The 25,965-nt window shown below is 34.4% G+C and overlaps 1 protein-coding gene across 7 annotated transcripts in view; it reads right to left on the reverse strand.

Moving 5' to 3' along the window:
* ESRRG (estrogen related receptor gamma) overlaps positions 1 to 25,965 on the reverse strand; it is a 584,537-nt gene that overhangs the window by 175,978 nt on the left and 382,594 nt on the right. For 2 of the 7 annotated variants that reach the window (XM_044674411.1, XM_044674410.1), the window contains exon 1: positions 13,777 to 13,832. The exons of the other annotated variants lie outside the window; for them this stretch is intronic. In XM_044674411.1, coding sequence (XP_044530346.1) covers positions 13,777 to 13,832 — 56 coding nt within the window. Of the gene's footprint in view, positions 1 to 13,776; positions 13,833 to 25,965 lie in introns of those variants that run through there. 7 annotated transcript variants of the gene reach the window in all.

The raw sequence follows: 25,965 nt of genomic DNA on the forward strand, positions 1-25,965 counted from the left end.
CCAGGGAATGGACTCAATTGTAAATGTTCGCATCTGCCGCTCCATTGTGACCTAACTTTACAAGAGCTTTAAAAATAACACAAATCTTTTAACGTATTGACCTAATAATTCAAATGAGTTGAATTTACTTGGATTAGTTAACTTGCCAAACTCCATTTTTTCCCCTTTAAAGGAAATCATATAATCAAAATCCATGCTCTAAACTGTGATGTACATTGAACAAAATCAACTTTGCTAGGGAAATGGCCTCCTTTCAGTTACATACACATACACAGTTATATCTGTAGGAAAACAGTGTCAGTTCAAATAAATCTCAAAAGCTAGAATGAACTGAGCCGTGTTTTGAGAATTATAAAAATTTTGTGAAAAATACGAATATTTCTGAGTCGACAGGATAGTTTTTGTTTGCCAGAAGAAACACAAATTTTTAATAATCTATTTTCTTCCTCCTCACAAATTTTTCTCCACAAAATTCATTCTTTCAAAAATTTAAAAGGCAATACTATGATTGGTTTCCCAGTAGCTATTTTTAAAAGAGTACATAATAATTCATATACCTACTTCTTAAAGAGCTGAACACAGCAATTTACATAGCCCATTGAACACTGTTTAGTAAACAAGGAGAGCACTAAGTCATGAAGAGAGTGACTTCTATCTTAAGAGTCCAGGCAGTCCTTTTAAAATCAAGGCAGGGGTTCTGTTTTTAGTACACACTTTGGTTCAGTGTTAATCCTGTTTTATGTTGTTCACACCTGCTGCTGACCAGCAGCCTGCTGATGGGTTGTGGTTCATGCTGCTCAGAGCGAATCCCTCCTAACTGAGAGGCTGGACAAAAGCTACTACTTACTCTACCTAACTGGAAACAAAGCCTATAAAAACTGGGAATATGAAGAACAAGACCTTTAAAATCTCAGTTCCAATGCATCTTATTTGCTGTCTCTCTTCAAATGTATACTAGTCTTTTTTTTTTCCTGAAATACAAAATTGTATTTGGATATATTTTTTCCTAGGTTTTATTTTGTTTTTTTTTTTGATTCACTTAAAAAGGTGATGCAAATGCAGTAGTTTTAAAAAAACAACTTTTTTTTAAATGCTATTTACAAATCAGTCATGTCTTGATTCCTCTACCAAATGAAAAGACCCATTATTGAAGTATTTTATGGTTGACTTTTCTTTATATCTAGTATGAAATACGGAAGAAAAATAAATGAAAAATATTCTGCCATTAGTGAAAACGTGGTGCCTAGGACAATGACTTTTATGTTAAGACAGATCTCCCCTGCACTGCATGTGCCTAATAGCAAACATCAAAAGGAATGATTTCTTTTTTGATCTTAATACCACCGATAAATCAAATTCAGTGCCACAGACAGGGGGGAAATCTACTACTAAGGGAAAAAGATCCAAGATTGACAGTGGTACCAGTTAGAGGAATTAGCTCACCCAAGTTACAGTAAATGATGCTTTCCCCAGCTGCTGCCTACCAGGACCTCATCCCAGGCTTCCCCTCAATAAGACCTAAGCCCAACTACTTTTATATGGTAGTTGGCAGAAAAACTTACCTAGTCCTGATGAGATTCAAAATCAAAATGCATTTCAGGTTGACATTTGCAGATGTCTCTCTTTCGCCTCTTCTTCCTACCTATCAGGCAAAGTCAATTTCCTCTTAACATGGTAGCTAAATTTTGCCTCTGGCTGGCCAAAAGGAGCTCCTATTGGCCTACATGCACGCGGCAATTTGGGGAGGATCAACTTGGGATAAAATTGGGTCCTGAGAATGCTTTGTGACATCTTCCAAAGCACTCTTCTGAACTGCATTAGCCAATAATGAACCTGACTTCTGGTGCCAACTCAAAAAGTTCCGCATTTGTGTAATCTGCAGTGGTACACAGGTAACAGAGCGCGGGTGGGGATGGAAGCGGGATTAGGAAAAGGGATAAGAAATATTAAGGTTCTCTCCACAAAAGGATATTACTCAAGATGAAAATTTGGGCACCAGCATGGAGTTTTCCCTGTATTTTAACATTACAGAGTCTGAACGATTTTCATTTGGTGGATATTCAATTGATGAGCAGCTTTCCTTGAAGATAATTTTCAGAATAGCTTTCTCAGGTAGAGGTCAAATTCACATGGCGTCTCTGAGGGAGCCTAACTACATCCTGACAGATGCCAGCACGATGCACATCTGATCAGTGTCTATACTAAGTCACAGTTGGCTTGGTATTTTAAAGAATGCATAGAATAGAAGGATGGAAGAAAATTCATTAGAAAAGGAGTCATTTTAAAAATTGGAGTGAGATTTGGGGTTATGGACCACAAGAACTGAACTTCCATAATCATCACAAAATGTAAAAGTCTCCATTCCTTTAGAATACCAACAAATTAGGCATAAATTAATTCTATGTAGATCTTTTCACTCACCTCCCCGAAATCTGCATGCTGCATGCATTTAACTGGAGAAATCTCCCTGATTCTTAACAGAATTTCTTGAATCAAAATATGACTTCACTGATTTCATCTCACAAAGCCAGTTCTTTCTCTCTACCTCTAATCCTAAGCGGGTAAAAAAAGACTCAACTACAGCATTTTGCAAGACCTTCAACAGCTGTAACATATACTTCTTTGCTCTCTGCCCAAATATTGGGCATGCTAAAATGGCAAATTCTTCTAGAAGGAAACTGATTTTAAAAATTATAGAGTTGTGTCAAAACTGGGATGAACATTTACTTTACATGTTGGCCTGAGCATTCCAATCAAAGTTCATCGGGACTGCATTTGAAGGAAAAAATTTGGGGACTCACAATTTAAATGCATATATACTTGATCCCTGGTAAGGTCTGTACAAGAATATACTAAGTGATGATTTGTGTCTCAAGGCCATTAGTCAAAAGGTCCTGAAATAAGGTAAGTGGATTTTTTGCTAACCAGTTGGTAAATTTGCTCAGGATCATATAATTCAGCATATTTACAAAAGAGCAATTTTCAGATCACATGATATTTTGCATGTAATTTTGGTGCCCTCATGCTAAATGCCTTCAGACATGAAGAAATAAAAATAAAGAAGCAATGTGCCTGACCAACCCTCCACCTGCTGCCTTCTAGCACTACTTTTCAGTATGCCTACTTCTAAAGAAAGTTAAGACTACTTTATTTTGATTATATGGCTTTCCCCAGGCAGGAATTTTTATTTCAGTTTGAATCTTAAACCATTACATTTCCAGTGATGCATTTTTATGTTTACAGTTGACATCTTCATAGAAGAATGAAACCTTTGAGTAACAGCTCGAAAGCATGAAGGTTGCCTGCAGTAAGTACTTAAATTATTTTACACCTAAATGGAGCCAGTTGTTTTTAGTTAAAATTTAATAAACCTTAAACCAATGACCTTTCTTCCACAGAAAGGCCCAGAGTTGCAAAAACGAACTTTCCAATGAAATATATTTTAGCGAACTAGTGCTGAACAAAGGGCTATTTAAAGCTGAATGCTTTGTCAATTTATCAGCTTGTGAACATTCTGTTCCTGAATTCCCCACTGCTGCTGGATGTATAGAACAGTGGTGCCTTAGTTAATCGAATACTATTGATTTGAGTGTGTCACAGTGATCTCATTGAGAGTAATCAATAGTAATCCAAAATCAATCAATCTGCTCTTGCACTATCATTTATCAAATCAGAATACACCAAATTATTTGCCTGAATCAAATTACAAAGAAAAGAAAATGGTAAGATAGGGAAAAAGTTAATTGCTTACAAAGAGCAATGCCAATGCCATTCCAAAAGGGAAGAACTTCAAAACGATTAACAACACAGAAAAATTCATTCGATTCAGACAAATTCTACAAAATGCATCATTTTTTTAAAAATGAATATTCTTTTTAAGGACTTATGTATAGATTCATCTATGGTGTAGCTTAACTACTAACTTAAGTAGGTTCCAACACAAAGATTCCAACACTTAGGAGATGAGAACTGATGGAGCTGAATATCTACTGTCTATCACCTGTTCAGTAAAAGAAAGCAAGGAAATTAAGTCAAAAATAATGCATCTTCTAATACTAGAAATGATATTTAATGACACAGAAGAGAGAATAGTGCTGAATTACTTAGGACAACAAAATGGAAGCACTTTATTATCAATAGGATTGTGACTATTGTCCCTGAGGTTCCCTTATCAACATATTTACCTCAGATTTAGTAAAGGTAATAAATCCTTTTTATTCATTAGTACACTCCAAAAAAAAAAGGCCATACTATTATTTAATCTGAGAGGGGGGGAGGAGGCACAAAGCACCTAAAACATTTACTTTTGCTAATGTAAAAGTGTAGGCATTTTACTTCATTCCCGATAAGCTGGTGCCAGTGGAAGTGATTATTCTTTTCTTATTCAAAGCATATCAGCATTTGGAAAGCTCTCTTAATCTTATCAGGTGTATGAACAGCACAGTTACTGAAAACAGTTTGTACAGCTCCTCTCTCTTTCTGCCAAGCTATCAGATAAACCCCCAACTAACTAACTGTATTCACACACAATCAAACATAAGCAGTATCTCCCAGGCAGTGTAGACCTATACCAGTTTGCCACAGGTTTTCCTGCTTGACATTAACTTAACAAAAATGTCAGCAGTATCCCAACCTGACAACAACACCCCCCCCAAAAAAATTATAAAAGCACTCAACTAAAGTACCTGAACAGAAATGAAAGAACACAAATGAGATGCTGACTGTAATCACTGTGGAGTTCAGAATTTCCCCCCCCATAAAGCCCCCAGGTATGCTCATACATATTATATTATACAACGTATATCGTTGAATACCCACAAGCACAACAGATACAAAGTTTATCATCTGCTTAGCTTAGTAAAATAGACAAAAGCAAGATATCTCGGAAAGGAAAAAAGCCCTCAGTTCTTAATTACACTTCTTATACTTGAAGAAGCTTTTCCATATTTCAGGTGATTTCAGTTAGAGGGATGGTAAGTCCATGGGAAGCAGAACTATATGGTGGGCAATGTACTGATTTTACCCAGAAAACTGAAAACAAAATAAAAAACAAAATTGTTGTCACACACAGTTTGCAACACTTAATAAACTTTCCAAATCATTCAGGCAATCAAAATGCACCATGTTAAAATTAGTATCTGATATTATGCATTGTAAAATTTTACCTGAGGTCCCTTTTCAGCTTTAGATCTATGGTCCTGTGACCTGCTCAGTGAAGACTTAATTCTTTTCTCATCTGACTACTCAACCTGTAATAGCAAAGAGAGCAAAACAAGCAAAATACTCCAGTCTGGTTTAACTCAAGCTTCTTTTCCTGCCTTACTTAATTTGATTCACAAAAACATAAATAAACATGCATTTATGGGTAGCTCTGGTAGATGCATTTAAGACAGGAAAAAACTGGAAAGTCTGAACTTGTAACTACTTAAGATTTTGTACTAAAACTCTTCATTCTTCCCTCCCGCCCTCATCAGAAGACCTCTGATGGGAACAGAAAAGGCCAACCACGTGGCACCACCTGAGCCCATCTCATACTCCTGTCTAGACTCCAAGAGCAGAATGAGCCACCCCCTAGATTTGAAGAACAATGAAATGAATTAAAAGCCAAGTGTGCAGTGCCCTGCAATTCTGGTGATTGGTGCTTGTCCATCTGTGACACCTTGGTCTCATGATTGATGGGACAGGTGTCATTCACGTTAATGTAAACCACTGGCAGTGTTGTTCAACCAATTTAATACGATCTAACACCAAAAGTATATATACTCACTTCCTAATAGGAAAATGATGTAGTTTCCATAATCCTTTTATCCAGTTATCAAAAATGCTAACTTCACGTCTTTGTCACTCTTGGGAATAATTAGTTAAATGCAATATTTTATGCCACAGTCATCTCATCCATGGCCAATATGTTAACAGCTACTACAAGAATTTTAGTAGAAAATTGTCTCATTGGATAAGAAAAAAAATAGATGTAATTACTACAGTCTATTCAAATTAAAGCACAATAGCAATTTGGGAAGCAATGTGAAGTAAGTCGGAATATTCTTATCGATTTTTTGCACTTGAAATAATTTTCTAGAAACCTAAAGAATTTCATCGTAATTCTGTTTTACATTTTCAGATATTACTAATGTTGAATTTCTGGTGTTTTTTTTTATTTGTCCCCTCAGCAATTCTTACAAAAACTGCCAAGATGAAAAACATTATTTAAGGATATTTAACTTTTGAAACTTATTTTAAACTCACATAATGGGATATTAAAAAAGAAGGTAAAAGTAACGAGTTTTGATTCTGACCTAAAACTTAACAGAAAATAAACCCTCTAACAGAAATGAAGGTATTAGTTTGCACACTTAAGAAGAAATTTCAGAGAACAATCCCATTGTGCTAGTTGATTGTTGTTTTAAATTACATTTCCCCCCATTTTACATAATCTTTAAAAAGTCCTCCGTGAAGGAGAAAAAGAAAAGTTTATTTTCCCCAGAAAAATGGAAAAGCTATAACCAAAAAAAAAAAAAAAAAGCCCTCTACAAACTCCCCCAAAACTGTATTTTCAGAATAGGGATGATTGACTTTTCTGACCTCCTAAAAAAAATTTTACCAAGTACATGAGGATAATTTATTATTAGTATTCCAGACAGGTTCTTTTTCCAAATTCCTTTTTTCAATACAGAATAAAAATTTCAGAGAATACTAATCAGATTTGTACACCCATTCTCATCTATTGCCATAACGGATTCCTGAAGTTACTGTTTTAAAAAGTATTCAGTAAGCAAACAGGTATCCCCTAGTTAATTATATTACACTTATTTGTTAAATAAATCATCTATCTGATTGCACTATGATCATTTTTTTGGAACTTGCAATTTTTCTAGCACTGGAATGGTCAATTGCTTGAGTGATGTGTGATGAAGACGATGATGAAAGTATATGCTAAATCAACAACACTGTGATACTTCTGATGTTTCTCAGCATGTATAACATAAATTTTCTTTTCTGTTGGCTAGGTAAGTGCTGCCTAAACACATTACATATGGTATGTAGTTCCATTTTGATTTGTGCAATTTCATTTCATTCAAAGCAACATGAAAAGACGGAAGAATATGTATGACAAGAGTTGACTTTTATAGTCAAAATCAAAAAATAAAACACACATTTGCTTTTAAGTTTTTTCTCTCAGGTTGTAAACCCTTCCTTAATTTCTTTCAGCATATTCTGTCTTTTCTATTCACAAATATATTTAAGTTTCTTAAAAAAGTAGATTTTATAATTACTACACATTATATGGAAATAATAAGTCCAGATTTCCCTCCTTAGAACTGCATGAATTATGTGTTTTAGGCATATGGGTTTGCAGCACATACTTTCTCTAGCCAGGCAAGGATATTAAAGGAAGATAATTGATTAGAAGTCAAAATAATTTGGTTAAAACATATACCTTCTGTCTTGCGGTAATATACTATTTTAGTCACTCTCCATGTGCATAAGATCATGTCTAATGACATAAATTTAAAATTACACAAAATAATTTTTAAGTTTGTCTCCACATGAAATTTATGTGCACACATACATCTACATGAAAGCTAGTTTTAAATTTTTTAATTATGCTTTATTTCAGCTTTATAAGCTGCATTTGAAAAATATTAGCAAATATAATGGGGTCATATAAGAAAAGAAATATCTGTCACCAATTAAAAGATGAAGGCATGGTTAAAATAGTTCTAAAAATAAGATTTTTCTATAAATAATAATTACTTTCTTTAAATGAATCTTTAAGTATCTACAATGTAAAAAACAAAATGAGTTTGAGGCAAGAATATTAACCTGAGGCAATCTTTCAGATAATAGCAAAAGTATAAACTATTAAATAAAGTAACTTTTAACTACTATTTGGCTCACGGGGAAAAAAAACAAACAGCTAAATATTTAAGAGAAACTGAATATGTATATGTGTGTTTATACATTTAATTATGCTTCAAGATTATTTTTAGAAATGTAACCAAAAATTTCAATCAGAACATATAGTACCTAAACTGCTACTTTTCCAGTTATATGTCCTTATATTTGATTGAATTAAAACAGAACAGTAATCCTTTCAGAATAAAATTAACAACTCTGAATCCAGCAATTCAAATTTTGGGAGGAATGTGAGGGAGTGAGAAGAAGTAGCTCTGCGTACCTCCTTTTTTAAAAAATTAAGTGTAATTTCTATCTTGAGAAAGATAAATAAAATTAATGTTTATTTATTTAAAGGCTATCATGTTTTACATTAAGTATATCTTATAAGAATGAAGAGAAAGCTAGTACAAAAAATGTTTCTGGGATGCAGAACCCAAATGATAAAATTATGAACTTAATATCTCAATAATTATAATTTCAAATGTCTACACATTATTAATACATGAATGAAAACCCAACAAATATTATATGAGTGATGTAAAATAAAATCAGTTCAGGTTTTAATTAAGAAGTTAACTGCCTTTTCTGCAGTAGCTAAACCATCTGATTAAGTTACATACCATATCTGGCAAAATAGCAAAAATTTGGAATCCAATTTTGAATAAAGAAATATATACGTATATATACATATATTCAGACACACATACATATATACTTAAAAGTAGATAAATACATACATGCTTAAGACTCTTAAAAGCCTGAATTGGCTTTTCTCATGTGTATGATTTAGAAATACTCCTTCAAATATATGATTAGAAACATATAAACTGCATGTACAGGCATGTGTACAAATATGTAGAGTGAACTTGTTTAGTTGACGATCTAAAATGTGTCTATTACAAATTTATAGTAGTAAATACACCTGCATGCTTATACACATGTGCACATAAAAATTAATAATTAATTCTAAAAGCTACACAAAATATAAAAGAACATTTAATAAGGACATCGTTAAGCTGCAGAAATTGTTGATGTCATCCCTGCACTATCAAACATACACATAAGTATGATTGGAGACAGAGGGGCTAAATATTTCACTGTCAGAGCATGTCGAAAACTGCAATTAATTTCTATCTCATGTGCTTTAGGACAATGACAATTTAATACAAGGCCAGTGGATGTAAAAGAGATAAAAACTGAACAAACCGGACCTGTGTAATCACAGATTTTCTCTAGAGAGCTGGATAGAACTGCAGCTCATATGCACTTATAACAGATCAACATTTTATTGTTTCTCTCTTCCATGAATTTTCTGTGCAACAAATTCTGAGCTGATTTGATTCAAAACTTCATTTGAAAGGATGAGTGAAACCTCTTCTCTTATTCCTACTATCTGATAATGATCTGAACAGGTAAAACTAGAAAGAGTAATAATATTCATTACATTCATCAAAATGGATACTTCTAAAGTCCATTTGTTTCAAATATTAATTTTTAGTTAGAGTATGATGACATATAGCCAAAATCCTAACTAAATGTCAAAGGTTGCTGTCCTTTAGCATCACAAAGAATCACTCAGGTTTATTATCTTGTTGAGTCACTATGTTAGAAAACTGTTCAGGGTATTTTCCTAAGTGATAGGGCTTGAATGCTATCTACCTTCAAAAACAATAGTCTCCTCTTTGTTTCTGGTGCTTGTTGGAATGAGGAATGGTGAAAGTATTGTTAAATAGAATCAGAGAAGTTACCTGCTCTGTTTGATGAATAGCACCATGGATCTGAAATTAATTGCAAAAATAGGACCTGGCTAATGAGAAGGTCCTTATCTTTTCTCAACATTGGAAGCACAAGTATTTTTCTGCTGGCTCAATATTTTTACAAAAATTCCCAAAGTATTATTAACTAACTTAAAACCTGATTAAAAGCACTGACAAAAATACATAAGCTGCCTGAAATTTCTAAGGACTAAAAAACTGAAGGTTAAAATTCTGATTTCTGATTAACTTATTTTAACCACTTTTTTTCATAAAAGGGGGAATTATACTCTTCTTCTAGACCTATTAGCATTATGAACAGACTAATAATTATAAAACTGGTTGGAGATAAGCATGTTACAAGAATGATTACAAATAAACATATCAAATATCTCCGAATTGGGATTTTTTTTTAAAGAACATAATGTTACCTCATAAAAGACTGAAAAAAAAATAATGCATTTAAAATAATTAATGGATATTCACAAGGGTTTTGCTAATAACATAGGTTAATTACTGCTGAAATGCACTAGGTTCACTCAGTAAATAAAAAAGAAGCGCCATAAACACATTAAAATGAGAAACCATCACTATAAAAGGGGCTGGCCAAAACCCTTCCTCCCCCAATCATCCTCACGCACCTCCACCTTTAATAAATGAAAAACTGCCATCTCTGCAGAAGTGTAATTTTTAAAACTTTGACCCCAAAGTGTCCAGGAATGCAACACACACACACACACACACACACACACACACACACACGAGATGACAAACACATGCACCTTATTTGCCATCCAAGGAGAACACAAAATTCATTTCATTGACTGGAGGACACTATGTGACTACTCGGTAGGGAGAAATTTGATATTATGTAACATATTTGGTCTGGCTACCTAGACGATAGTTATGGGACTTGAACATTGGCTGTTTAATTCGTTTTTTTAAAAAAAATAGGATTTCTCTTTTTTTATATATACCTGTAATACTTTCGATGCGCAATGCTATAAGACTTTGAACCTGAAGCAAACTCCAGGGAAATTTGTTGTCACTCCCACTGATTTACAACCTTTTCCTGACAACCCCTGACCCCTGGGGGAAAAAAATCTGACCACTTCTCCTACCTCCGCCCTAAGACACCATCACTCTGAGTTTGGAAGAATTTTCAGTTTTTAAGAAATGACAAGTTTGTTCCATACAACTTGGGCATTAAACTAATAAAGCATCCCAGTCTGAAGTTTGAGATGATTATAATTAGAAAAATGTGACAATGTCTGCTCATAGTTCTCATATCAAGTACTATCTAAGTGACTTAAGGCAAGACCTTATCTATCTCTTTATCTAAATTGCACCCACTCTGATTCAAGCTCTATTTCTGGTTCACAAGCATTTTCCCTCCCTTCCAGTTAAGGGGGGAAAAAATCCTTATAATATTTTTGGGTATGTGAATTTTTATATAATTTGATTTGAGAAAGAAAGGCTAGTAAAAAGGTTAGGATGACAGAGACGTAGAGTGACAGAAGAGAAAGTGAATTAAAACAGAGTAAATGTGACTCAACTTAGCATGGCGCAGAGCAGTTAATTCAAATAAACAAGTATGTTGGATTTTGGAGGTCTTTCATTCAACTATCACGTTTAAATTTACAAAATAATCTCATCCTCTTCCCTGTTTTACAGTATTTCATTGCCATATTTCACTGCCTCTTCCAACAGCTGTGACAACTGTTAAAACAGTCAGTAAAATTAAGTCCGCTCTATAATCCTGTAGTCAATGTTACATTTTAATCAGAGGTTGAAAGGGATTTCATGTGATGAACACACTCATTTAGAATGATTAGACTGACACATGTCAAAATGAGTCGATACATTCTTTTCCTATATTATCGTGTGGACTATTATTACTATTAAAAAACATAGATGGGAAACAAGGTTAAAAGTACTGTATTCTTTCATCTGCCCTTCCCTAAAATCAGACACCTAATAAGAGGTTAACATTTCAAGCTGCCTTTAATCTAGTCAGATTTGAAGTATAAATCTCTTTTTACACAACCCAGTGCTGAAATTTTCCAGCATTTTCATTGGAACTGCACGACTCTGGCTTGCTCTCTGTGTATATACACGTGATGAGGGTACAGCCCAAGTACAATTACTATGAATATTAATAGCATGTATAAATTCTGTGGTTTATTAATTGAGACAGAGAGGCAGATGTGTTGCTTAGCATTAGATCTTTCTGTCTGTCCAGTGAACCACATAACCATCAGAACTGCATCCAGATAATAAATCTGAATTTTTTTAAGATGACTTTTAATTGAGCCAAAAAAGAAAGCAGGAGCTACTTTGAATCTTGCACCACAGCCAAAAGGACATGTGCCCCGATTTCATTTAACTGCATCTACTTTAAGAGGCTTATCTAAACTAATTATTCAAATTAGCTTTAAGAAGATAAATTCAAGAAAACTAGGTAAAAAAGACTCCTCTTTAAGGTCCTATTAAAGTTTCTTTCCTTTGCTTATTTATTTTTGAGAGAAAGTTCAGAATCCGAGTGAGCTTTCTTTGGTAATGCTGCTCCCCCCCCCCCAATATAAAGACATTTTATACTCGAATTCAATCACTCCAAGTGTGCTAGCCTACCAATCACATCTTACTGGGTATTCTACCTTTGTTTATTTTGTGGTTTTTGAACTCCTACTGTTTTAAGACTATCTTCTTATTTCCTTTTTCAAACTGAACGACTTGCCCCTTCTCTATAATCTCTCTGCCCCTGATTAAGCCCAACTCTCCCAGGGTATTCTCCAGTGTGTACACACCAGGCACACGCGTGCAACCATAAGCGCGGGTCATGCACATGCACACACACACACACACACACACACACACACAGTTACTTGTGTCTAAAATCACCAACATACAAGATTGCAACTGCTAGTCACTTTTCATCTTTGGCTTAATTACAAAGAGCAATGCAATATGCAGTCACTAAGGACAGCTAGTGGACATCTACCTATAATACACTGTCTGCTCACCATATCCTTATACCCCCCCCCCCCCATAGGAGCCAAAGACACAGTGTTTACTAACTGCACCCTTTTCAAAATTACAACATTCTGTATTATTGTAATGTGAAAGGAAAGCAATATAACTGACTCAACAGAAAGATGAGCTAGTGACAGCCCCATGATATACTAATATTTTATCCTGACTGTAGGATGAAATTAAGTTTATGATCTGCTCATCTACACCAGAATACCTAATTTACTTCCTCATCCACCCCCAACCCCCTTTCACTCTCTCCTTTTGGTCATCTCAACAAGAATTGGCTTGTACACAAAGATATGCATAAATACAAATTAAACTGAGCTAAAGTACTTTGCTGTATCTTGCGGAGACAATCAGTGAAATAACTCTACTCTCTGTATAACCCATTTAGGTGTAAAATATAAAAAGTCAGACGGTCTTTCTTCTTTAAGTTGTTTTTTTTTTTTGGTGGTGGTGGTGTTGTTGTTAATATTCAGAATGTGTGAAAATCCCCAGTTAGTTAATGGATTGATTTGTCAGCTAAGTGCTGACTTAACGCTAACCATGCAAATAACATTATTCTCGACCTGAATTGCAGGAGGCTAGTTTTAAAATTGTTCTCTGAAGGAGAATTAGCAAATGTGCAATTTTCCCTCTAACTCTGTGAGGTAAGAAATGACAGGGAGATGGAAATATCTGTCAAACTGCAAATACATAAGAGGCACTCAATAGTATAAATCATTTTTGAATATTGTATTTTAAAACATTTTTTTTCCTTGGGAAAATGGGTCCTAGTAAAAGATGCATTTTAACAGTTCAGTAAGCATTGGTGCCAAGTGCCTATTCTTAGCACCTGAATAAGAAGTGACTGTCACACAGCTGTTTTACTGACAGTTACCGAGCCTCGCCTCAAAGGTAACATTGTAGTCAGAGAACAATTCTCGACTTACTGAATTAGGAGATCACCCTCAGCACAAAAGGCACAACACAGACACAAACAGCCACTCATGCACACAAAACACACAGATCGTTACCTGAATCAGGGTGCGAATATATAAATTTGTATCTTTTCAAATTAAAAAGGAAAAAAAAAAAAAAGGGTACCTACTCTTCTTCGTAGTGCAGGGAAAAAGATTCAGGAATGCAAAGTTCTACCGAATCCATGTGCGACCGGCAACCATTATTTGTGCACCCCAGCTATAAATCAAAGTTTCCTTGACAGAGCCCCGTGCAATTAACACAAATGTTCTCCTGGTGACAAGCCTATAGGCACAGCCAGTTGGGACCAAAAGCTCTCACACTCTCCTAATCAAGGACTTAAAGCCCCGATTGGAGCTTATTAATATGAAGTAGGGCTTTACATATGCAGTCCCACTGGCCCAGGCAAGCTCTAGATTGGAAGAGCTTCCGCCAATCAGAGGAGAGGAGAACCCAGGCAGCACAGATTGAGGAGAGCCAGGCAGGTAGAGAGGGTGGAGATAGAGAAAAGGGACTGAAAACAGTGGGCAGATAAGGGAGGGGTGGAGGGAAGAGAGATTTAAATGCTACAAATATTTTCTGAGAGGCTACAAAGGAACATAATTAACTTAACTCTTTAGGTACTGGAAGGTTTTTTGTTTTTTTTTTTAAACCTAAAGTACATTTTGCCTGTTACCTTGAAAAGAAGAGAACATGCCAGACTCACAGTTAATTTGGGGAAGAATCCTACATAAGGTAGAGAAATAAGTTTATGATGCCATTGTCTATGTGCTATTACATTTTTGCCTCATTATTCAGTCTTCTACTTTCTCATTCACTTCTTATGTCTTTTATTTTTTTTTTAATTTGTAATGGATATTTAAAATTTAATATTATTATAAGATGTTTAAGAACTTTACTTTTTTTTTACCATAATCGTTTTTTTTGTAGCAGTGATTGCATAAATATGATAGACTACACAACTAAAACAAAAGAATTCATTACTAAATTTTATATGCATATAATTTATATACCTATCATTTCCTCTTCTCTCTCTCAACATGCTCAATGCACACTTTCACAAAATGAAAATAAGCAACTATGGAATCAATCATTTTTCCACTTGCTGAGGATAGAGCAGGGAGAAGTGATTATAATAGTACATTAAATCTAAACAATTTTATTTTAACTAGATGAGGACTGCATTGTGCAAAGTTGGCAGTGTTAAAATCTGGAAATATAAATGTTCCTAATTTTATGCTTTTCCCCTCTTCTCCCCCCAAAGTGTTTCCCACCTGAGAGGGAAACAGAAGTATGGATATTATTTTGACAACTGTGCATATTTCATGTCATGTGTATGTGCATGTGTATTTGCATACATGGCACATTTCAAAATTAAGTAGGAATCTAGACCCGGCAAAATATCATCTTTTGCAAGTCAGACACCTGGCCTCTCATTAAGACAAGTTAATGAATGAAACAGCTTGAAATATAAGATCACAAAACTAGACTGAGAAAACCAGAAGAAAAAATAATTATGAGTATGGTTTTTCAACTACTTTTAAAACATACAATATTAGGGATAAGGAAATAGTATTTATTTTTCTGCTAAACTATGTATTTTTATTTTAATAAACTTTCATGTACACAGGAAAAGATTTCAGATATTTATAGGGCAAAAAGAAAACTGCAACCTCATTGAGAATGTAACACAATTTTGTTATTCATGTGGGATGCGCACAAAATCTTTTGAGCCTAGAGCTCTATATGATGAAAATAACAATCTTTGATATCAAAACCAATCAGTACACATATACAGAATATATTAATATCCCTAAATCAGAGCTCAAAGCACCCTCTCATAAAATCTCCTGTTTTTTCTATATTAAAATAGAACAGCCGAGTCAAAGTCCAGAATAGAAAAAAGTGACAGACATGTTTTTTGTCCTTCCAAAGGGAAAGACAATTTCCTTTTGCCATGTATTTAACCAGACTTAAAGTGTAGGCCTGGTTACTTATATTTGGGGTCTAAATGCATGCAAGTTTCTATATCCGAACTAACATAGCAAAACTATGTCTGTGACTACTGTATAAAAGCAGGTAGTAAAAGCTTAATTACCAGTAGCATTATGCTGTCTATATTGTTAAATGTGAACTCTGCAATTAAGATGTAAATTTGGTTGTGAGCAGTGAATTAAAAGAGCTCTGAGATGTAGAAGAAAATCCAAGCACTCTGCAGACAGCAGAAAGACAAAAAAAGAATTGCCTTTATCAAATCTAAATCAAGCCACTGAATCATTTTTATAGGTTTTTTTAAAAGTAAAAACCCTTTCAAAGGCATTTTGATCTTAAAAATGTCCTTAAAAATAGGAGAACTTCAGTATTAGAAAACACATGCATAGTATATTTTGCAAATTTTGGTTTCTGAATAACCTAGCATTATTGTTATCATTTACTGTTTCAATCACAAATATTTTCTCAACATGCAAACAGAAAATTTCAGCGTTCAGGAATTCCTTCTGATAAAAAGCAACGATCTCAAGTATCCTCAAATACTATGTTAAAAGGCATCTATATGTCAGTCTCCTTGCTGGATTCATATTCCTTTGCATTATCATGCTGACAGTTCCGCATTTATTACTCCTTTGAAAGAGCTATTCTAAAGAAAAGAATTTGTAACTAAATTTATTATTATTGCCTGAAGAAACCCAATTTATCTCCTGTTTTCAATATTTTAAAATTTACCTTTATACTCTTTATACTCACTTGTCTGCAGAACTGCCTATTTGGATTTTTGTGTGGTATCTAGCCTTAAGCACCCTTTTTCATATTCAGGTATGAATTCCTCCATGTTACATGCACATATACACAAACACATTCAAGAACACACATTTTTACCCTAGTATGCCATCACGACTTTTCCACCAACCATCTTTGATCCAGGCAAGGAGCTCCCTTCACTGCAAACCCTGCTTCTTGAATGACCAGAAGTATTGTATTGGACATCATACAGTAGTGTGTTTTTCCCCCCCAGGGGCCAAAGTGTCACCTCTACCAGTCAAGGACCTAAGATTACTCCTACTGTCTTGAATTCAGTTTAACCAATTTAAATTTTAAAATAAAATCTATTGCACTAAACTTCTGGGACAGGTTCCAGGACATTTTATAAAGAAACACAGTTAAGTCATCCCAAGAACCTTTCCTATTCACAGAGACTTTCCCATAGTGGGGGGACTGGGAGGGTGGGCAGAGAGGTGGGGGAGGTGAAGAAATGGTTCAGTTATAAAGGTTAGGGTGACTCTATAGAATCACAAATGGATTTATATTTTCAATAATCTAGCAAAAAACATGATAGACATATCAACATTCAGGCAATCAAGTCTACACATTATAAAACCTACCAAAGCAGGAATAATGGAGTCAAATAAGAGAAGCTTTCTTGACTGTCTCCCAAAGAACATTAATGAGCTAAGTCTATATCAGACCATCAGACTGTGCATATAATTATCCCTATGTAAATCTTTCAACATCTTCATCTTTAAACAACCCAGTAACTCCTGAATTTCTAAACAACCTTATTCTTAAACCACAGGCCACAAGGTAAAGAAAATATTTTCTTTACTTTAACATTTTAAAGAACCAGTTACAGCCCCCAGACCTCTCAGGTTTTTCCATGTAAATGAAAACTAAAAGTTTTATTATTTACATATTAAAATTGTATTTTGGAGGCTTTTCTATGCTCTCCCATCAGAAGCATATCCTAATTCCTACAACCTGGCTAGTTTTAGCAATGAATTCTTATGTTTTCATTAAAGTTGGCCTCAAAATGCTTACTCTTGTTGCATATTGGGCTGCACAGTGAAAGAATCAAATAATTTACTGTTGCAGTTCCCTTCTCAGCACGCTGAAAGGTAACTGAAAGGAATCATAAAAATGAGCACAATTCAAATATGTGTTTTACAACTGACTGATTAGTATTAAAATCTCCAGGGCTCTCACACTACTTTTGAGTCACACTTAAGTTTCAATTTCATATTTGTCAATTTTTGTGTTTTTTTTTCATGAAAAGCTACCCATTATTGTTAAAAATTATAAAGGATGCAATAAATATTGGCTCTGAGACTGATGCTTAAATGAGCTGGGCAGATGTTTCCCCAATTCTATACTGTTTAGAAATATGACTTATGCTATCTTTCATTTAACATTGCTCAAAGCTGATGTTTATTTTTTAAAAAAAGGAATTATGATAATGCATTAGCCAATATTTTTTCCTTTCAAATCCAAACTCTAAAGTATACTTTTAACCTTTTATTGAACACCAGTTTGCTTGCTGAAAACTACAGAATGTCTTCCTTCAAAAGTCAGAATGATGGTAGTATATGCATTTACTACGAAAACCTCAACAATTCATCAACTCCTTAAAACATCTTTCATTTGTAAGGTACAAAACTAAAATGGAAATCATTGGCTGGAATAACAAAAAAAAAATCAATATATTTTTTTTAATTCCTCAAAGTATACAAACATTTTCAAAAGTCATCCTGTCCCTCTGTCCTAAAACCTAATTGTGGAGTACAATTAGCAGAGGTGTATTAAATAGCCTGCTGCAGAACAAATTACCACATCCAGCAGCCACACTTCCATTAAAACACATCAAGCCCCTTTCCTATGTAAGCTTGTTCAAAGGGGAAAAAAGGGGAAGAAAAAGTCTGTTACTGTCTAAAATAGCTCAGATAAACTAAAGGAAGGAATTCCATTACTCTGTTTAATTAATACAGGATTATTTTCACTTTCATTTTGTGAAGCTAATAATATGACTGGTGGAATGTCAGTAAAAATTAAATCATAAGCTAGTGTGATACCAAAGGGAAAACTTACTTTAGTTCTAGTGTATTCCCAATAGAAATCTTGAAAATCTCAGACATTTACTCTATTAAAACAGCAAAAGCACTTTTTTTTTAGTTGCTGCAAGATTTCAAGAATCCCTATGGCTTGTATTTACAACAGAGTGAGTTAACATTTTGAAATTCTATATTAATAAATGAGTTGGTTATATTGTTTCCTGAATGTTAAGCACTACAAGCTAAATGCAGAAAACATTCAAGGTCAAGGTCCCATTTTAGACCTTTTCAGGCAGCTGTGATATTATGATAATCATGCTTAAAATATTCCTATAGAAAGAGTAAATTAGCCTTTTCACTTGAAAGATGATTATGATAAACAATAAACCTAAGAGGAGATCAAATCTCTACTTCTTTTCAAAGCAATAAATTGTTGACTCTATCACAACTATATTATTATTGTCCAAAAATTAGTAAAATTCAATGATGCTTTGATTTTTTTTCCCCTTTTATTTCTCTCCTCCTCTTCCTGAATCACATTTTGAACAGAAAATTAAAGAAACTAGTTTTTGTGGGACATGTTTAATATTCAGTTCCCAAATTTGCTAAATTCTTCATTTGGTAGGTTTATTTCTTCTAAAACACTTTTTAAAAAAGTTTTCTTCAATTACACTTTATTGGAATTAAAAAGTTTTAAATTTAATTTAAAAAAGAAAGAGATGAAAAGTGGCTGGTTTTTCCCCCCTCTGCTTTGTTATCTGAACAAAAGAAGATGAAGAACAAATATTCCCCCAATGAAAATATCAATAATCTTTACTGTGATGACATAAATATTTGACTAAAAGCAAGGCTGGGTGCAGTTTGACTGGGAGAAGGTACATCATGTTTAAGTTTTTGAATTTGCCTGCTGAGCAGAGTCCTATGAAATTATTTTACCTGTAGCTGACTGACTGCCGAAGAAAATCCAAACCTCTGTGTGTGTGTGTGTGTGTGTGTGTGTGTGTGTGTGTGTGTGTGTGTGTGTTTTGTGTTGTGTTTGAGTATGTTTTAAAAGAGAGAGGAATGGAGGAAAGATAGAATGAATGGAATTCTAACCCAAAAGTCTATCTTCCATCTTCTCCTTTCAACTTTCTTTTGGCTTGGGATTTGTCATTAAAGCTATTATTCTTAATACTGTTTCTAGCATGAATTGTTCCAAAGTGCTAAATTTGTTCACATAGTACCAAAGACATGAGTTTGCCGTCACATCTGCCAATAAGATGTAAGTGTCACAACATCACACAACACAATCTACTACAACAGCAGTGGAATGGGAAATAGGAAAAATGTATACAAGATCCCTTCCAAATGCATAATAAACCCTTACGCAACTTTCCCAGGAATACTAACTACAATAGAATGAAGCATGAATACTATTAATCTTCCATGTCATAAATGAAAGACAGGTAGATGTAAATGGGAAGGGAGAAATTACAGCAGTTTTCTTACATATTTCCATTCGTTACCATCTGACTTTCTCTTTCCTTTATTAGTTGTCTTTTTAGTTTATTGACTATCATTGATTTTAGTACACAATTCCTATTGATTGAAGACCCTCCCGTGACCTGCTCAAGCTCCTTCTCCCACTTTTAAAAGAGATCTCCAAAACTAACATATTTATTCAATACAATCAATTGAAATACATATTTCTGCTCAGTATGGAACAAAGATCAGGTTAGACATATTTTCCAAGTAGAGAAAAGCAGAGGGAGAGTAGAGGAAAATAAATAATAGAGAGAGAGAGAGAAACATATATATACACACACACCAGATCAGTAATGGGTAATACTAATTATGCCTATGCTTCATTTCCAAGGTGTCTTTCCACTTTTTCTTTGTTCTTACATTCACTGATTAACAAGCAGCCAAATCATGTTGAACTATCAGGTAAAATTGCCTTGGAAATCTTTTCCATGGTCCCTCAATGCCTATGACTATTACATACAAGGATTACATAAGAATGTACTCCCATCTAACCTGAGAGGAAAAGCACATCTGGTTCTTGAGCACAATGTAAAACTTTCTCAAACTATATATTTTAGACATCTTTTTTCTCATTAGTATTATAATGGTTAAACAGTGAAAACAAAAGCCCCAAAGGTAATTGCCATATGGCATCCTCTTCTAATAACCAATTTCTTTTAAGAGACCACAAATACTAAAGTACTGACTTCTTTCACATATGTGATGTTTTTTCTCACTGTAAAGGGAAAATGGAGAGAAGTGGAAGAGTTAATCAGTGGAAAAGAATTACACCTGCATTTAAGCATATCTTCCTTAAAAATTTCATTCGAAGAGATACACCCTATTCCGAACTCCAGGGAAACAACAGTGTCATTTATAGAAGAAAAAAAACTAATTCTCCCTCAAGAAATATTAAAAAATAGAAGAGCCTTTATACCTCTTTTCCATCTCTGGCAAGTGAAAATAAAGGAAGAGGGAAGCAAAGAGGTCAAAGCTAATGAAAAGTATCTGATTTAAACCAAGATGTGAGGGTATTAATTGAGGTATACCTAATACTGCCCATCATTATTACCTTTTCTTCTCTAGGGTCTTTAACCCATTTGAAGTTTATCAATATATGCACAACTACTTTGTATTGTTAAGCTTTCTCCAATCAAACTCTATGTTGCAGAAAAGCAAATAACATAATTAAAGACTACATTTTTTTCAGAGCTCAGTTACCACTTGAATTAGAAAACTAAACAAATCAAAGACAATTTTCATCAGTGATGAGGAAAAAGAAACAGATTAATTCACCCTTCACTAAATTAGAACCCTAAATATTAAAGTGGTAAATTTTAACAAAGGCTGAAGCTATTTCAACCTTTAAATATTTCTTTCTGCCTGCCAAAGATATTTGGGGAGACATTTGGTACAGGTATGCACCAGCATTCATGTTTGCAAAATAGTACTTATTTTCCATTTTTAGAAACATTAAAGAATTTCCCTTAATTCACAAATCCCACAGATAAAAAATAGGACATTTTCAAATCATTGTCATCATTTTTAAAAGATCTGTCATATTCTAATTCCTGGTATGATCAAAATTATATGATTCCTGAGAATATAAAAAGAAATGGTCCTATATATCAATTGTAGGTTTGAGGGTAGTCGATGTGAATGGGCAGAGTCCAGAAGTTAAATATCACTGTATCTCTGTTACTCTTTTAGGACAAAATAAACCTCTTTCTGTTAACTATTCAATAACTTGCCTCATCTCACCTCAACATCAGAAATGAACTCACATAATAGGAGGCTGGATTAGACTTGCCTAACTCCTAATAATTACTAAACTATTTATACTCCCAGGATTAAAGTCCTAACTCTGCTACATAATAACTGTGTGACACTGGCTCAGTCACTTCCCCTTTCTAGGGCTCACATGTAAAACAAAAGATTTAGAATAGGAAAGAAAGAAGCACATGAGCCTCTACTATGTGCCAGGCACTGTGCTAAATGCTTTACAAAATGACAACTCTAAATACTGTCATTTAAGGCAACATCTTTCACCTTCTTGCCATTTTTGAAAATCAAGACAAAGGCTTGTCATTCTCATAATTTCTTTTAAAGATCAAAACAGTGATTCAACAACAATTCCAAGATCTAGCTCATCCTATCCCATCACTTCAACTAACTGAAGACAAATGAACAAACTCATTATATCTTCATTTCTCCTTTGGGGTTCAGTTCTGTACTGCATTATTATTCTGCTTTATAGAAAAAGCAGAAGCAAAATAAAAGTTTGGTAGTTCTCCCTTCATCCACTATCACTATCCTATCCTCTTGTACAAGTTTTACCTGCATGTTGATTTTTTTACTCACCAAAATAGCTTAAAAAAATTTTTTTATTGTCACTGATAGCAATCCTAAGGCTACTTTTTCTGGGCATTTGCATTACTGATATTCTTAACAGGAACAAGATGATTTTAATCGTCAGTGCTAATCTTTTTTTTTGGGGGGGGGAGGGGAGAAGCAGTGAGGGAATTCTAGGAGATATTTGGGTAGTTAAAAATTCTGTCATCATTACTAAATCCTGCCTTAAAGCCAGCTTCTGATCAACTCCTGTAACTCATCCATTTCCTTCTGTCCAATTGGCTGCTTCTGTCTCCTTTGATTCTTACCTAAATTCTCTATACCATCTTTCATCCTTCCAGCACCATCATAGGCATATGTATTCTACCTCAACTCCACTTATGACACTGATAAAGTCGACGGCCAGAATGTAGCTACTACATACCTCAGGGGGTGAAGATTATATATTCTAATCATAATAGTCCAACAAGCCCCCATTAGTATGCTTTCTGCTCTGATATCAGTGGATATCAATTAGTTAGCCAAGACATAATTAGCTCTTGGATAACTTCTAAGTTTCTTCTGACAGTATCCTCTTTTCTTACAGGAATCACCAAGAATTGGGTAGTTGTTGTCAGGTATAACAAGTCATGTTCTGGATACTTGCTTTGGGAAGAAAATATACCACCTATTCATGGCATGTCAATAGAAGGCTTAATCACTGTTTCTCATTAGGGAGATGCCAACACCCACAATTCTTTTCTTCTACCTTTGATCAATTCTAGATAACCACTGTCATGGTGGAACTAGTAGGCATAAATCATCATTTTGTTGGACACAAACAGGTGCTTTTTATTCAGAAGATATAGCCCTATCTTCTCTGAGAAATTACTAGAAGCTAATAAATAATTAATGATCTAATGATCCTTCCCATTCCCCTCCTCTGTGACATTTTTCACCCTCTCACTTCTTGACATAGGTGGTGAGGACCCTCATTCTTTCAACTCTTTTTTTGATTTCTTTTTCCCTGGAAGCATTTTTATATTGTTTAATGACACGTTATATTCATGATAAGTTATAGAAGTCTTTTCTTTAATTAAGAAACCTAAATATTATAAAACCTCTACAAATTAACCTCACGTTCCTTTAACCTCCCATATTTGTTGAAAATAAAATTATCAGTTTTCTGTGGTTTTTGCTCATAAGTCACAAGGAATCTTTTATAACAAGCCTATATCTCCTTTTTCATCATGTGGGATTATTTTTGGAGAGACAGTAGGGCATAATTTGTATTGAGTCCTAGAGCTGTGTTCAAATCTTTCCTTAGGTATTAACTTGCTGTATGACCATAGACCAGTCAGTCACCTCTCAGAATTTCAGTTGATTCATTAGTAAAATGTAGATATCTACATATTTAGCTCACAGGGTTATTCTGAGGTTCAAAAAAGATGTTATAATCTACTATAGAAATGTCAGTTATTACTCACCAAGTCCATTTAATCTGCAATCAAAAGATTCATGCTGAGACTGAACAGCAGCAATAACTATCCCCAAAGTGAAATTATATGTGAGATTTTGCTGAAGCAGTGTAATTTCCATTTACTTCCTTTATATCACTCTTCTTTTGTTTCATCAAGTAACCCAACAAGAATTTATTAAGCCGGTGTATTGGGTGACTAAGTGGCACAGTAGATAGAACACTGGGCCTAGAACCAGGAAAGTTCATCTTCATAAGTTCAAATCTGTCTTCAGACACTTAATAGTTGTGTGACCTTTCAGTTTCCTCATCTGCAAAAATGAGCTAGAAAAGGAAATGACAAACCATTCCAGTACCTTTGCCAAGAAAACCACCAAATGGGATCACATAGAGTTGGACACAACTGAAACAAAACAACAACTATTAAAAGTCACAATCTTAGTCACTAGCTATGACCAAACCAAAATAAACCTTACCCTCAAGGATCTTACATTCTGCTGGGGAATACAAAATACAGATACTGCAAGTAAATACCAAGCAAATAGAAGATAGCCAGCACTATGGGGATGGTTTCTAGCCTGAAGATTAAGGATTAAGGAATACAAGAGGCACTAGTAATCAAGAAGTATATTCCAGACCTAGGAAACAGACCAGAGTCTAGAATGTGAAGAAGAGTGGGGTAGGTGAGTTTAATGGGAATACTGGGTGTAATATGAAATAAATATGGAAAAGGAAAGTTAGGATTAGCTTGGGAAGGGCTTTAAATGGTAAGAATAATGAGTTCTTGCTTTACATTCTTTCAGCTATGGAATAAGATGATCAGACCAGCTCCCTAGAAAATTATTTTGCAAGTTGTATAAAGAATGAGAGAAATAGGAATCACAGAAACCAATTTAGAATGCTCCCTCAATAATCTGGGTGAGAACTAATAAGGGATTAAAAGAACTAGGGTAGAGTGGAACCTTTGTGTGTAGAGAATGGGGCAGAGTGGAATGCTATTGGACAGAAGAATGGGATAAGAGGTAGAAACTCACTGTTAATGGTAGGGAAAAGGGAAAGAATAAAGGAGGAATCCTTGGTTATCCTTCTAGGGAACTGGGAAGATAGCCGTACCTTCAACAGAAATGAAGGGAAGAACAAGTTTGAGCAGAAAAATAAGAAATTCTAATTAAACATGTTGAGCTTAAGAGGCTGAGAGGACATCTAGAGTTGTCCTTTTTAAAAAAAAAAATTTTGTCCATGGTTGCATGATTTTTGTTGTCTCCTTCCCCTCTTCCTTCCCTTCTCCCAGAGTTGACCAGCAATTCCATTGGGTTACACACACACACACACACACACACACACACACACACACACACACACACACATTTTATCACTAAGAGGACATCTAGATAGAGACTTCAGTAGACAATTTTTGAAGGCAGCTTAGACTTCTAGAGAAGAACTAAGAGTGAGTCCTAAAGCATTTGCCCTGCTTTGTGTGTGTGTGTGTGTCTCATCTTTAAACTGAAGTGTATAAAAATCATGTCCCTCAGAACTACATGTCCTATCTGGATATGTTATGAACTAAGACAACTGGGAAAGAAATTCACATTTTTTCTCTACTGTATTAACAAAGATTATTAAATGAAACATTATTATTCCTAATGTGATATTTTTGTGGCAAGAGCTTTCCATTACTGTATCAGTTTCTATCCCACTATCAGTCTCATTCTTATTGATTAGGCAGTTAGTTCTATTCAATTATTCAATCATAATCAATATTTTAGATGTATAGGACATAAAAACTTGGCATATTCTTATCAGACTTATTTCATATTCCTATAATTTGAGAAGATAGTTCTATTTTGTCCTATTTACTTATACAAACATGATTGTCTTTAGTTTTAAACTCTACTGCCATTCCTCCATCCTCATAGAATTCTGCTGCAAACTACAGGAATACATCTGAAAGATGGGCAAATTAGTTGTATCCTTGACAAAGGTACATATAAAGAATCAATTGAAGTGAGAGTGACCACAGAGTCATTGAATGGTAGGGCTGGAAGGGGTTTAAGAAATCACTTAGTACAAATCAAATTCTCCATAATACAGATAAGAAAACTTGAGGTCTAATGTCTTGAAGGTACTTTAAATGAATTCAGTGGTTATATGGGCCATACATTAGCTTCAGAGGAAAACAAAAAAC

This window comes from Gracilinanus agilis, chromosome 4 (genome assembly GCF_016433145.1).
Source record: "Gracilinanus agilis isolate LMUSP501 chromosome 4, AgileGrace, whole genome shotgun sequence".
Lineage (NCBI taxonomy): Eukaryota > Metazoa > Chordata > Mammalia > Didelphimorphia > Didelphidae > Gracilinanus > Gracilinanus agilis.